The 14,680-nt window shown below is 39.7% G+C and overlaps 1 protein-coding gene across 1 annotated transcript in view; it reads right to left on the reverse strand.

Annotated features, from left to right (window-relative positions):
- Positions 1-14,680, reverse strand: part of LOC140237282 (WD repeat-containing protein 36-like) — a 29,271-nt gene that overhangs the window by 2,821 nt on the left and 11,770 nt on the right. The window contains exons 10-21 of the mRNA XM_072317226.1: positions 12,141-12,290; positions 10,927-11,075; positions 10,330-10,444; positions 8,613-8,778; positions 6,768-6,876; positions 5,941-6,020; positions 5,064-5,171; positions 4,075-4,172; positions 3,196-3,362; positions 1,834-1,950; positions 703-790; positions 54-241 (exon numbers count right to left, since the gene is read on the reverse strand). Of these exons, the coding sequence (XP_072173327.1) occupies positions 54-241; positions 703-790; positions 1,834-1,950; positions 3,196-3,362; positions 4,075-4,172; positions 5,064-5,171; positions 5,941-6,020; positions 6,768-6,876; positions 8,613-8,778; positions 10,330-10,444; positions 10,927-11,075; positions 12,141-12,290 (1,535 nt within the window). The remainder of the gene's footprint in view (positions 1-53; positions 242-702; positions 791-1,833; positions 1,951-3,195; positions 3,363-4,074; positions 4,173-5,063; positions 5,172-5,940; positions 6,021-6,767; positions 6,877-8,612; positions 8,779-10,329; positions 10,445-10,926; positions 11,076-12,140; positions 12,291-14,680) is intronic.

A 14,680-nucleotide genomic window follows, 5' to 3' on the forward strand; every position in this document is an offset into this window, starting at 1 on the left:
GGTGTAACCCATACAGATTATCCTGTGAGAGTACAGAGTCGCATCGACTTTACCTGTAGGAAACGGGAGAGGTATGCCTGGACGAGCTCAAAGTCACGATTTGTGGCCAGGAGGTGATTCAGAAAGGCAATAAATTGCCGCATTGCCAGCACTGACCCGCCCCCGATGGGGTCAAGAGACCTCATCTCAAGGTCAACACGAGAGGGCGACATGGCTTTGAGATGCTCCAATATAGCTTTATCTGTGGGTGATGAAAATGACAATTTTTATCAACATCTCTCATCTTTACATTTACATTATGGTACATAGCCCTGGTACAGCTCAAAAGGTTTTGCTTAATGAATTTTTAATTGTTGGCATGGTAATACTAATTATTTCAAGTTACTCTATAAAGTATCTCATGAAATGGACTTAGATTGCCAACAGAATACATTATTGATGATTAACTATGTCTATTCCCATTACAATTAGAAGCATCTTTACAGATGGATAATCATATTTACAAACAGAGAGCAGGCAATTAATATCTCAACCTGTGAGCCCAATGTGTTGTGACAAAAAAACAACCTTACAACATTATCAATGCAAAAAAGTGGTGGAGGTGACTCGACAGAGTGTCCTGAAAGGGGATACCCTGTTAATGGTACAGTACTGGTCCTAGGGGAAATGGTCCTGCTAGTCTTCATCCTATTTAACACTCACAGTGCTTGGGTGAGTTGCCTTGCTCCAAAAGGTTGCACAGATCTGATTTCAGCTCCACACTAGACATGCTGATGACTTGTGATGTTGGCTGCACACACATAAACACACAGAGATAAAACATAGACCCACAAATGACAAGATACATCCTTGGTGATTATCAAGGCAACGCAGGTATGTGCAGAAGATGCAAAGCTCCTCTCATCTACTATGTAAACTCCATAGTTATACACATAAAACACTGATTTTCCCTTGTAGTCTCCATACAATACAGGCAAAACACTAAATACAATGTTGGGATTGGGTTTCAAATTTTTAGGACGGTTACATGAAGACGATCCATAAATACAAATTTGCAGCTCGAAAACTTCAATTTCCACTCATGGCCAGCCACGATACTGTTGTTGTTGCTTGTTATTTTAAAGATCGAAAGAAGAGAGAGAGAGAGAAATGGGGCCCTATACAAATAATTTGCCCCAGATAGCACTAAAAACATAAAACAAACATTATAGATCTCAAATCTGTTGTCTGTTGTCTCCTAAACATGATCACTATATTGACATAAACATTCAGATTCAGTTTACTCATGCCGACTTTTGTCCTTGAAGACAGACATATCTTTACTTGAACAAAATGGTTCCTACAGCGTACCTCATTTCTATACTTCTACACTAATAGATCACAATCCCACTGGAGACTGCATTCCCAATGGATGGACAGACATACAGACTAACAATACAATAACACAATGTCTCCAGCAACTTTTTTTTTGGGGGGAGAGAAGAATAAAAAAGAAATGAAAAGCATTTACACTTCATTTCTGCTGATGCCTGTATCCTCATGAGTAGACGCTAAACAGTCCTATGAAGCACTCATGCTGATATCAACAATCAACAGGTACCAGCCACTGAATGTTCAAAGTCATTGTGACAAACATTAATTCTATGAAGAATGCAGAACAACTCATGTCACAATATCAGGAGCATTTTGATAATTCACTGAAAACTAGCCCCTAGTAAACTTGAGCAGATGTCTATGGAAAATGTGTACTCTAGCAAAATAAGCTCGTCCTCAGTGGGTTAATTAAAAAGTCAATTTGACAAATCTTATTATTTCTTCCCCCTTTTTACGTACCTTCTCAGCTTCATCTTCTTCGGGCGCAGCAAACTTTGGTGTGAGGCCAGCGATGGTGGGGAGGAAGAATGGAGCTGCCTTGGGGGCTTTTGGAGGGTGTTTTGGTTTATTCCGCTTCTGCAAGATGAACAGAATAGGGGTGAAAGGCACAGAAATATTCCAGAATAACATTATGCTACAGTACCACAACGTGATTCAAATACAGTAAAGTGGACATTTTCATGTTGTTTAAATTTTCACGCACTTGGTGCAATCAGAAACTAGCACGAATATAAAACTGTAAAAATATTTTTGCTTGTTCTAGTAGCTGATGTCATGATTCCGCGGAAATAAAAACACGCAAAACTCATTTTACCCAGCAAAGTGGGAAAAATTACTTGCATGAAAATATCCACTTTTACAGCACAGTACATATCTGCCAAAACAAAAACAGCTTTAATGAATTGCTTGTTTTCATATAGTGAAATTAAAATTCAGGTCCCAAAATTACTGTCTATATATTGTATACTTTACTGTTTGGCTATAACAAAATTTCGATGTGACAAAAGAAGACTGCTGGCCCTGAGGACTTTGTAAAAATGTGAGTCGCCTGTACCTGATATTTGTAGCTCTTCCATAGCCTTGAGGTCCTCTTTAAAATGAAGTAAAAGGTTCTGGTCAAGTTTAAATGTCAGTTATAGTTGTCAATGATGTTTACATACATGTTTATTTGCTTGCACTTTTGGAATGCACATTTTAGCAGACCAGCCTTTGGACATTGCCAATATCCATATCAGAAAAAGAATAGAACACAACAACAACAACAACAACAACAACAACAACAACAACAACAACAACAACAACAACAACAACAACAACAACAACAACAACAACAACAAAAAATCACTAACCATGCAAGAGCTAGATCACATCCACATGCAATTAGTTATTATCTAGGTCTAGCAAGCTGCATAGGCCATGTTGTTGTTGTTGTTGTTGTTGTTGTTGTTGCTGCTGTTGCTGCTGCTGCAATAACTGGGGCATAACAACATGCAGGTACACAGTACTGGGAATGCAGGAAAACTACTTGTATATGGACCAGGACTCACCAATAAAGAACAGTCAGTACTAGTATCATTAGTGGTTTCTTATTCTTATTCATTTCATGATAATAAATGTACAATTGCTGTATTACACCCTCTCGTAACTGCAAAATTCTTCTTATTATTACTCTTCATATCTGTCTCCTTCAATCATGAAGATTCTTGCAGATTGTGTGTTTGTTTATCACATTAACAACATGAGAAAATCTCTGCTAAGTAGAAATTCGAGAATGTATCCAGTTTCCAAAAATTTCAGCTGGTACAGTAATTCAATACCCACCTTGATGAGGTCTAGATGTGTTAGACTCTGCCACCGAGAGTTTGGAAGAAGAGAAAGTGTGATCAGCTCCTCCCCAATTTGCTCTGGTGACTTGAATTCTCTCAGCTCAATGCCCTCCTCGATGTCGGAGTCCTCTTCATCTTCCTCATCGTCAGGAGCAGGGCGCTCTGAGTGTGGTGGAATGAAACAGTGAAAATTGATTTAAAATTATACAATTTATTGAGGCATGCATTGATGATAAATCATACATGAGTGTCCCTGTGAACTAGTGCTGCAATTTGATTGAATGACATTTCACATATTGATAAGTGACCACTGCCACCCATACAGAACAAGATTCCTCCTTCCTCCTTCACTGGAGGGAGAATAGATATGTGGCAACAAAATTCATTAGACGGACAAAAACAAAAGCCCAAAATGTAGAATTCAGTCATACAATTTTGTATCACTGGGCAAGTTTCTCCTGCAGGATTCTCATCGATCACAAATTTATCAACATGGTGACTCTGACTTGGCAATTAGCACCCAATAGGATGGTCCATCTTTGTGCAATGAGCATGCATCTATAAGATATAAACACGTTTCAATGCAATCACCCAGGAGAAATAAAAAGTGCACATATGAAACATATATATCATAGAATTTACCAAGGGTTCAAGTTCACATTTGACTATCAGTCCTTCACAGAAAAAAAAAAACACACAAAAAACAAACAAACAAACAAACAAACAAACAAACCAAAAACCAAAATCAGATGGAATGACACCAGACATCTTTAACCTTTTGTGTGCTTTGAGTGCTGATTGGCACAGAAAACCCCATGATGTTGCACACATTGTCAAAATTCCTTGGCACACAAAGAGTTATTAGAGGAGTCACCTGTGGTGGGATCAGTGCCGGGTAGGGAGACGGTAGAAGGTACATAATCAGCTGGGAGGGGTTTCAGGGTTATGTGGTTATACAGCGTCTTGTTGGACCTGGACAGATAATAATGAGAGAAACAAGAGGTTGTATCCAATATGAACTTTACAATCCATTGCCAGAATCACATCATGATTCTAAAGGATACTGTTAAACGCAATATTTTCGCGAGTTGCCTCTAACATTCTATGAATATGGTGTAGACAAGAACTTTCAAGTGCATTTTAATTTCACGAATCTTGGCTCTCGCGAAATTTACAAAATTAAAATGCACACGAACATTCCTCATTTTACTGTAAAAAGACTCTTGAACTGGAAGACCACATCATAAATGTAGCATGTTTGCCAGGCAATATCATTTATGCACAAGAAAAGTTACATTATACTCTTGTATAAATTTGAGCTGATCAACAGACACAATTACGTACCTTACACTTCCTTTACTACTACATCAAAAAATTTTTTAGTAATATTTGCATTAAAATATGATATATATGATGAATAAACCATCATGAAGCATTTAGTAATTTGGTTATGTGCACACCAAGGTAACAATAGAGGTCAACATACATTTGGATTGCACAGACCCTTTACGATGTATCGACTTATACGACATGAACCTTTAGTTCAGCACACTGTAAACAAATTTTATAGTCCACTTGAATGGATATGAATTGCAGTAAAACATCAAATTTGGACACTTCAATTTTACTATTCTGCTGTTAGACACAGATTTTGTTATCTACTAGATTCTTTTTATGTGTAAAATTGGTAAGATGTACAAACTAGCATGCTGAATGGGAATAATGAATAGACACAATATTAGCACACACATACCTGTATCCTGCAAATCACATGTAGTGATCCTACAATTGAACCTGAAATCATTTACATCAATATGAATTTTCAGCTGGAAATAACATCCCTGTAACTATCTCACAACTCACCACAGGTATATGCCGAGATCGTCCACATGTGTTGTGGCTAGGAAGTCGTTTGTTGGTGAGAAAGCGAGACTTGTTGCTGCAACATCCAGCATAAAACAATCCACCAGCCTGATGGATAGTGTAGTGAAGGAGACGGGGAGAGGGTCTCAATATTAGCTTTGTGCACGAAATGGTAGGTGATAGTTTCTATATTTTGTACAGGGAACCAGCCCTACTTGTGTTGCCGATGTATGACCACTACCAACAAAAACTAAAACTCTGAAAAAAAAAATAAACAAGTACTTTTCTCTATACTGAAAGAGTAGCTTCTATCTGACTGTTTGAGTGTTGGGGTGGGGAAGGTAATACACCAAAAACATCAAGTGTACCCCTGTTTCCCCATGCTGTGTGATGGGCATTCACATACATGATTATGTATGTTGGCAAGAACATAATATCCTTGATTTGTTGTTGACAAGTTTGAATGGATGTCTCAATTCAAATTTATACCTCTAAAAAAATTGAGCTTCTTTTTCCTCATTACATCATAATCAATCATAATCACATCCACTTCATCGTTCTTAGAGGGGATAATAAAGCCTGCATCACTGACATCCAGCCAATCATTTCATTTGACCCATTGGCTTTAGTAACCCATAGGAACCAGTGTAAAATCTACATAAAATGTCAAACTCGGAGGAAATCGTTTAATATGTTTGGGCTTCTGAACTCAGTCTCATTAAGTTATCATTCCTATCACTCTCCATCGATGCATTTATCACCACTGTGTCCCCCCCCCCCCTTATTGTTGCATTAAAATGCCCAATACATCACACATTCCACACATAAGCATTGTATCCAATGAGATGTAGGTGGCTGAAAGGGGTGAAAGGCTTACTGTGCAGTTGGCAGATCCCACGTTCTCACTGTGCAGTCCATCGAGGAAGTGATCAGCCACCGGGCATCTTGACTGAATGCCTGCAAGACAGAGAAGTTAAACAAATTCAATTCAATTCATTTCAATTCAACCTTTAGTTCCACATTCACATAATTTCTTTCACATACAGTAACTAAAAAAAAAAAATAATAAGTTATACAAAACATATGATTACACATTTGAAAGCTTAAAAAAAAATGCAATCGTATAAGCTACATGTAAAAATGTTAGAACAATATCACTGTTATTGGAAGAGAGAGGTCCATGTAAAAGACAAGCCTGTAGAGATATGGGCCACTCAATCACTTGAAAGTAAAAAGACAATGGAATAATGATGAGATAATTACATATTACATAGAAGCTTGCACACACAAGCACAAAGTGATGGAGGAAAAAAGATACAGACAAAATGGCAAGAAATATCAGGAAGGAGCACAAAGAGAGTGAAGGAAGGACTGATAGGCAGAAAGCAGGGGTCTGCAGCACATACATAGCAATTGTGACAAAATATTCACTGGCATGGGCACAAAGAAATGAACCCCATGTGAAAATATTTCATTTTCACACTTTGCACCTCTGTGCCCAAATATAGCACAGATGCACGGAGCAGTACAATCAATACAAGCACTACTATCTTTTGGCATTGACAACCATTCTATTTGTGCCATAATCAATCCAATTAATCATTTATATGTTTTGATGCAGAGTGTATGCGTAAGTGTATGTACTAGCCATTCATCAGAAGTCAACTGTCATCTTTCATACAATGTCTCAACACTCTTCCCTACCATGTCTGTTATTCTGTTGCGATGCCCCGAGAACTTTCGGACGATGCGCCTCAAGTCAGCATCCACCACGGTTACAGAGAAATCGTCACTGGCAACAGCAAGCATAGAACTGCAGGAAAATTCAGACGTTATAAAGCAGAAAACAGAAGGGTTCTTTGTCACATTTGCTTTTTCATTATTCTCACCATCATCAACATCATAGCAATATCATTACCAACATAATCACAATTATAATCATTATGATAAATATATAAACATACAGCTGTATATATATTTACTAAGTTGTTAACCTTGTTATTGTGGTAGTAGCTACAATATGGGGATCTGTACATTAACTCCTTGTGTGCCATGGTGTAGACCTCTTGGCCCGAATTCACGAAGGTGGTACAAACAAAACCATGGTTTAAACCATGGACAAAAACCATGGAGCGCCAAGTGTCGCACGGAATATTTCGTTACGAAATTGGTCATTTCGTCGATAAAATGACAGGTTTCGTTAACGAAATTATCATTCCGTGGACGAAATGTTCATTTAGTTACAAAATGTTGTCATTTTGTTACAAAGTAATAATTTCATCGACGAAATGACTGATTTCGTGACGAAATATTCCATGCGACACTTGGCACTCCATGGTTTTTGTCCATGGTTTAAACCATGGTTTTGTTTGTACCACCTTCGTGAATTCGGGCCCTTGTGTTCCACATTACTCAGAGATGGCAAACTAGAAAATACTTTGGTCACAAATATGTTAACTTTTTACAGGAGAGATTATGCGACACAAGCAGTACAGTAAAGTTGTAAAGTTGTTGTTTCAGGCTTTGCTGTGAAGTGAATTTTATGACAAAGCTATGGCTACTTTTCTTGCAAATGGCCAGTATTAAAAACATAACTCCAAGCCAGAATTCTTCTGCCTTTCAATTATTTTGTCATACAGGTCTGGGAGGCATGACTTTTTGAATGCACAACTTTGACAGAAAATCAGAATACACTTCAAGAATGCCTGTGGAGCACCACTATTCAGTTGCACTGCACCCCAATCTACAATGTATATGTATAAGGAAGGAAACTGTGTATGACACTTTCAATGTACTGTGGGTTATTATACAAATAGTGAATGGTCACAAGTGCAATGGTACGAGATTTCGCACGAAGTGAAAGATAGAGGCGCTCTATTCAATGAGGCGAAACCGAGTTGAATAGTGCGCCTCATCTTTCACCGAGTGCGAAATCTCGTTCCATTGTACGAGTAAAGACCACACACTATTTGTTTTATACAACGTCCAAGTAGATCTTTGTTATTTGGTTGGAGGATTGTTGGGTAGGTCTAAGTAGGCCTAGAAGTCTATATATGTATGAAAAATATAGCCATACTTACATGTGGATCCACTGCGATTCTCTTTCTGGCTTGTGCAATCAGTGTAGATACAGGTCACAGATAGCGCTCGTACACTAGCACTACATAGGCCTACATACGTGCATGCATGTACCGCACACGTACACTGCGCTACAGCTGCATGCGATCCTCAATATGCAACACACAGTACATGCAATTTCTCGAACCGTGGAATAGAGCGAAAAAATTGAACCAATTTGCACGCAAAAATAGAACCAAAATTGCACGGTGCGTTGAATGGAGTACTTATTGAATACCACGTCACCAACAATCCTCCAATCAAATTACAAGGATCTACTTGGACGTTGTATAATGTTATCTATCAATCGGTTTGTGCATTTTAGCAAAATATGAGAAGTCGGCAAGTCATTGACATAGTCGGGAGTACGAACTTGACACACACACAGTTAATCACATCATCCAACATCTTTGGTTTAACCCAGACTCCCACCTCTCCCTGTGAAGCAGCAGCTGACTGATGGCAACATCCAGCTTTAGTGTCTTCAGTTGATTCTTCTTCTTGAAGTTCCAAAACTTGAGCTGGCAGTCGGCGCCGCCGGACATGAGAACCTGGTTTAGACCATTAATAGCCAGACCACGGATAGCCCCTTGATGTGCTGGACAGCAGGGAAAAAGGGTCAGCAAAGGTTTTGTCAGTGATATGCAGACTGAGTAGGGTTTTTTTTGTTGTTTTTTTTTTTTACTTCTGAAAAACAGAACCAGTAATCCACAACCAGGGTGGTCCACAAGGGGTTTCAGCATGATGCTGCAACAAGCTCAAATTCTTGTGCAACATCCTCAAAAGCCAGCAACATGCTGTGCAACATCCTCAAGTTAAGAATAAAATGTATTCAAAAACGAAAAAAAGCATGTGCAAAACGTAAAAAACATCAAACTACAATTGTGTACCTGGTACTTACATATTTGTGACCCCTTGCAACAAAAGGATCTGAAAGTTGGGGGAGGGCAATTTTCTGAAAATGACATGACATTATTCCCTTACTCTTCCACTTCAATATCGTATTCCCTTACACTTCCACTTCAATGTCGTATATAACATGACTCATAAAAGTACTCGGTTGCGGAGATATGGATGATTTTATTAGCGCGTGTCGCGTGGTTTAAGAAATCAGCGTTTCGAGAAAACCACCTTCAAAATTTTCCTTCCAACGCTATCATGATCAAGGGGAAGTAAGACAATTTTCACCGTTTGAAAATAGAAGGTACGCTCCTAACAACCTCTGCGATGTTCATTCAAGCTTAGCGCCAGCAGTCTACGCACAACCAATCAGTGACCAGGATGCCACGCACTGACCAATGAGATCATTCCCTCATTGCTAGGGGCGGAGTCTAGCTGCGGCGCTAAATCCAAACCTTCGGACACGTTTCTGTTCTGTTCAAAGTCAGAAAATCATGGCCCTGAAAAATGCTATTTTCTTGCCTTTCCTTTGCTCATTTAGCTTCAAAATTTCGGCAGATGATAGAAGATGCATAAGACTACAAAATTATGTCAAAAACAGAAATCCGAATGTTTTGACGGATTTTGATGATCTGACTTCAAACTCGATTTTCTCGGGTCACCCTTCAGCGACTTTAGAATCCTTTTGTTGTAGCGGGTCACATTTGTGTGCAAAACATGACAGAGAACACTGAATGTAAGCAGAACAAATAGAGATAAGCTGTGAAATATTGCGTACTACTTGCTCGTGATGTGCACTCCGCGCACATACAATTTCTGCAATATTCTCAGATTCTGAGCTTGCTGGACCACCCTGCACAACAACAACAAAATATCAATCCTAATCTGTTCTCACATTACAATGTTACATGTTAATGTAATAGATACACATATACATCAAAGAAATAGATATGTGGGTAGAGATACAAATAGATAGTTAGATAGATAGATAGATAGATAGATAGATAGATAGATAGGTAGATAGATAGATAGATGGATAGATAAATAGATAGATATTTAGATAATTAGATAGGAAGGTAGGTAGGTAGGTAGATAGATAGACAGATAATCGGCAGGTGGGCAGACAGATAGAAAGACAGAAACAACTTATACATAGACAGAAAGATAGATAAATAAATATGCAAACATTTCCACAGTTACACCAACTCAACAAAAATGCTACTGACTGTCACAGGTACTGTCTGCTCACCTCTTTTCGTCCCAAATGATCCCCTGTGCATCCCTGACTGAATGTTGTACACGTCAGCATGTCCTGTGCTCCAGCCAACAGCCACAAAGTTGCCACATGACGAAATATCAATGGCCTGTCAAGATAAATATTATCACAAAATCAGCTGTGTACTGCAAAAATATTGGTCTCACAGAAAATCTTCCTCTTAATATAGCACTTGTGACGAAAAAAAAAATGTGCTTAGTAGTATCTAGGTTTACTTGGTTCATTTTATTGGTAAAGAAAGGGGATAATTACAGGGCCTGTAATAAAGTGTCATAGGAATCTCCTAACCCTTAACCTTAACTCACTAAATCATAAAGGTACAACTGTATGACCCTTGCCCCTTGTCATTCTTTGTAACTGAAGAGAGTGCAAATGACTTTTATCATACAATGTACATTTCTCATAGCTCTGTTGTACATAAGAATTGGTACAACACAAAGTAACTGTACTCATCTAGTCAAAAGAGTTTTCTTTTGTTTCCCTCTAAACAGCATCAAACACTTTCCAGAGCTCTCCAGATAATGTCCATATTCAATGCAGAGACAGTCTGCATGAAGATGAAGAACTCACTGTGGCCTCCACTCCATGTTGACCTTTGAACCGGTCATGTTTCAGCTTGTGTTTGCCCATGGTGGTGTGCTGGTAGTTCCAGGTGGTAACCATGGGCGTGGCCTGGTGACACGCTGCGATGGTGTCCCACTCTCCCTCATGACTCTTCTCTGCACAGTAGATGAACGTTGAAGAGCAAAGTAAGAGAGAATACAAGGAACAAACGTCATGTTGATTGCATTATCCATTATCATCATTAATTCGGCTCAGCACTTGGCATATCCACTTGCTTGTTTCTGTGCTCCCCTTGCACAGATATTCCCAAATCAACTGTCAGGAAGTAGGATTACGCACAAGATATACTCTCTTCCAATTGTATAGAGTACCAAAGTGTGATGTCACAACCATTCATTACCACGGAAACTGGTTCTAAACAACTTCACACAGCCTCTTATAGCAGCCTCAAAGGCCCGAATTCACTAAGGTGGTGCAATCTTTGTCCATGGTTTAAACCATGGACAAAGACCATAGTCTGTATGGGGTGCCAGGTGTCGCATCGCCTATTTCATTACGAAATCAGACATTTTGTCGACGCAATGTCGACAAAATGTCTGATTTCGTGAAGAAATAGGCCATTCAACACTTGGCGCCCCATTCAAAACTACGGTCTTTGTCCATGGTTTAAACCATGGACAAAGATTGCACCACCTTCGTGAATTCGGGCCCATGAGCCTTGGCTGCTGTGTAGACGCTCCAGGTTTCGAGAAGCAACTTTTTTGCCAATCGGAAAGTTAATCACTGAAGTTCATCACCAGCTATTGTAAACAAATGAGACGTTGTGACCAACCGCCGCTGATAATGCAACTCAACTTGCAACACTTTCATGCTCAGTCATGTTTGTGGCTGCATAGGAAACTCAAAAGCCCGTGCTGTTTATCAGAGGGAAACTGGGTTACAATGAAAATGGCCAATAAGGGCCTGCTTTAGGTGGGCAGTGCAGAGCAGTACACTGTATAAACAAGACAAGCGACTGCTTTTTCCAGCGGGTTTTTAACCTCCCCGAGGAGGCTCCATATTTCGCCAGCAGTACAAATGGGGTATAAGATAAGTGGAAAAGCATCTGGAAGAAAGCCCAAGATTAACAGGAATGAAGGACCTTTGTTGCTGCTCTACATACCTGGAGGCATAATGTGCAATGAGAAGGTGAGTAAATGCTCTCTCCACCTCACACCTACCTGCTGCAAAGGCTGTAATTGGTCTCATGCGGCGCATTTCTCGCCTCGATCCTTTCTTCTTTCCCATAGTCCTGTTGTAAGCTGCCATGCCGAGGTCTTTGTTGGCCTTGTCAGTGACCGTTGAAAATGACTTGAGGGTACTATCCTGGCCTGGTGTGCGGGGAAAGAGGGATGAAACAAAGGTAATATCTTTGAGGGTACACAGCTTTTCGTCTGGGTGATATACTGATGGAAATCTTAGAGGGAAGTTTCCCAAAATACACATGTGGATTGAGTGAGCACAGCAATATATGTAGAACACATCAGTGACAGTATGAGGAAAATTGGGCAATCTGTTCAAAGGATATGAAGTTTCAAAATTTTGGTGTCACCATAGCTGGATGGAAAGACCACAGCGATTGTAAGTCACTGCAGAACACAATATGTGACCGTGCATCACAAACCGAACAAAAAGTCGCAAGCAGTGATTTTGTGTGAGGACTGAAAATAGGTGAAATTGGTCAACCTAACCAATATTGAATTTTTCATATTTTCTGAAAGAGCAAGTCTTCTTCTGCATCATGTAAAAGTTTGGGATCATAAAACAAACAGGAATTTGAGTTTTCAGCAGGTTTTCTCGAACACTTTTTGGTGGAATAGTGTTATTTGGTGTTTCTCTTAATAGAGCCCTCTTTTCGTTTCTTAAAGACCCTGTCCATACTCGTCACTTTCAACTCCAATAACTTTGGAAAGATTAATGCTACTGCTTTGAAAGTTGGCATTAATCATTTACTGAATAAGTTAAGGAAGCATGCTTAATTTCAGCTTATTCTGATAATTCCTTCATTGTTGTTGCTCCAGTGGTCAACATCTTGTTTTTTGGTTCCATTCATCCCACAGCTATGGCTTAGTAAAGATTAAGCGCTTGAATAGATCCTGTACTTCAGAGCCTGTTTTCTCAGTTTGCACTTACCAGAGTGTGTCCTTTCTTTCCACTATTTAGATAGGTTAGAAGAGTCCATTTCAATTGAGTTATACATCATTTTAAAGCTTAGAGTCTGCTCTTTCAGAATCTGCTCTTAACTAAAAAATCCATGTCTGGCGACTTTTTGTTGGTTTTGTGATGCAGGGTCACATATAAAGAAAATGAAGAGAAATAAAGAGAAAGGGGGGGGGGGGGCGCTATATACTTTCACCAAGGCATGTTGTCTGGATAATTTTCTCCCGATTTAATGGCCTATTTTGCCACTTTTGCTTTTCCCGGAGATTATTTTGGAGATGACTGAATGGACTGTGTAAATCCCTCGTCATATTGACTTTGATGGAACAAGTGACATTGGACTCAAAAGCAAATAAGTAAGTACTTTTTCTATCGTACATCGCTGTTCTAGTCAAAGCACGTGTGACTGACTGTGAAATGGCTGCACAGCATCCTCGCACAGCAAAGCCAGTGGGCTCTACGCCCGCGCCCTCCACTGAAGCTGCGGTGCTGCCGGTGGGCACCGCACCTGCGCCCTCCGGCCGCATGCTACACATGCCCAGTGAAAGTTCGATGCTTGCGGACATTTGGTCAAAAATGCCACTTCTTGAATCAGTTTCTTCAAAACTTGACAAACTGTGTGATAGAATAGAATAAGTGGAATCTAAGGTGGCTGAAATTGAACACCATGTGTCAGAGATGGATCATGGTTTGAGTCATTTTGAACTTGATTTGGAGGAACTGAAATGTAAAATTGAATCTAAAGCAGACAAGTCCACCATTGTCAAGCTTGAGACACAGATCGTAGATTTAGTCAATAGAAACAAAAGGAACAATGTAGTCCTACACAATGTGCCTGAAGGTGCGGAGGAGGATGCCTCAGATTGTAAGGCAGTGGTACATGCCTTTGTGCGCGACGCTCTTGGTATCCCGCACTCTATGGAGATCGATCGTGCCCATCGCACTCCGATGAGGATGACGGTACGACCAGATGAACCCAGGGGAAACAAAAGACCGCGCCCCATCCACGTTCGCTTTTTGCGTTATGGAGACCGTGAATTGGTGCTGAAGACTGCTATTATCAAACGTGGTGTAGAATTCGGTGGGAATCGTATTTTCGTATCGGACGACGTACACAAATCGACGCGCGAAAAACACCAACAGCTGATGAAAAAAGTGAAGCAATTGCGCGAAGATGGCCATTTTGCATTTATTCCTTGGTCTGTCCCCCGTGTCATCAAGTATAAGGAAGGAGGGAAGGGAGCAGTAGGACCACTCAAGACTATTCGCGATCTATAGACAGAGTATAGTTGATGCGGGAAAAGCATGGTATTCGTACAAATGAACGTGTTTCAACACTGGACATTGATTAGGGCCTTTTTGAATGGCAGAGGAAAGTTAATTTTGCGAACATTATTTTGTCCCCCTGAGTTTCAGAATTTTTTTTTGAGAATTTTGAGAAGAAACAATGGATTGTCATAAGTGCCTAGATGAAAGGTTTCAAAGTAAGACTTTGCTTTGTTTTAATTATAAGCACCCTCTATTGGATTTACTACAGAGTTTTGTAGTTTGTATGTATGTA

This window comes from Diadema setosum, chromosome 13, assembly GCF_964275005.1.
Source record: "Diadema setosum chromosome 13, eeDiaSeto1, whole genome shotgun sequence".
NCBI classification, from domain to species: domain Eukaryota; kingdom Metazoa; phylum Echinodermata; class Echinoidea; order Diadematoida; family Diadematidae; genus Diadema; species Diadema setosum.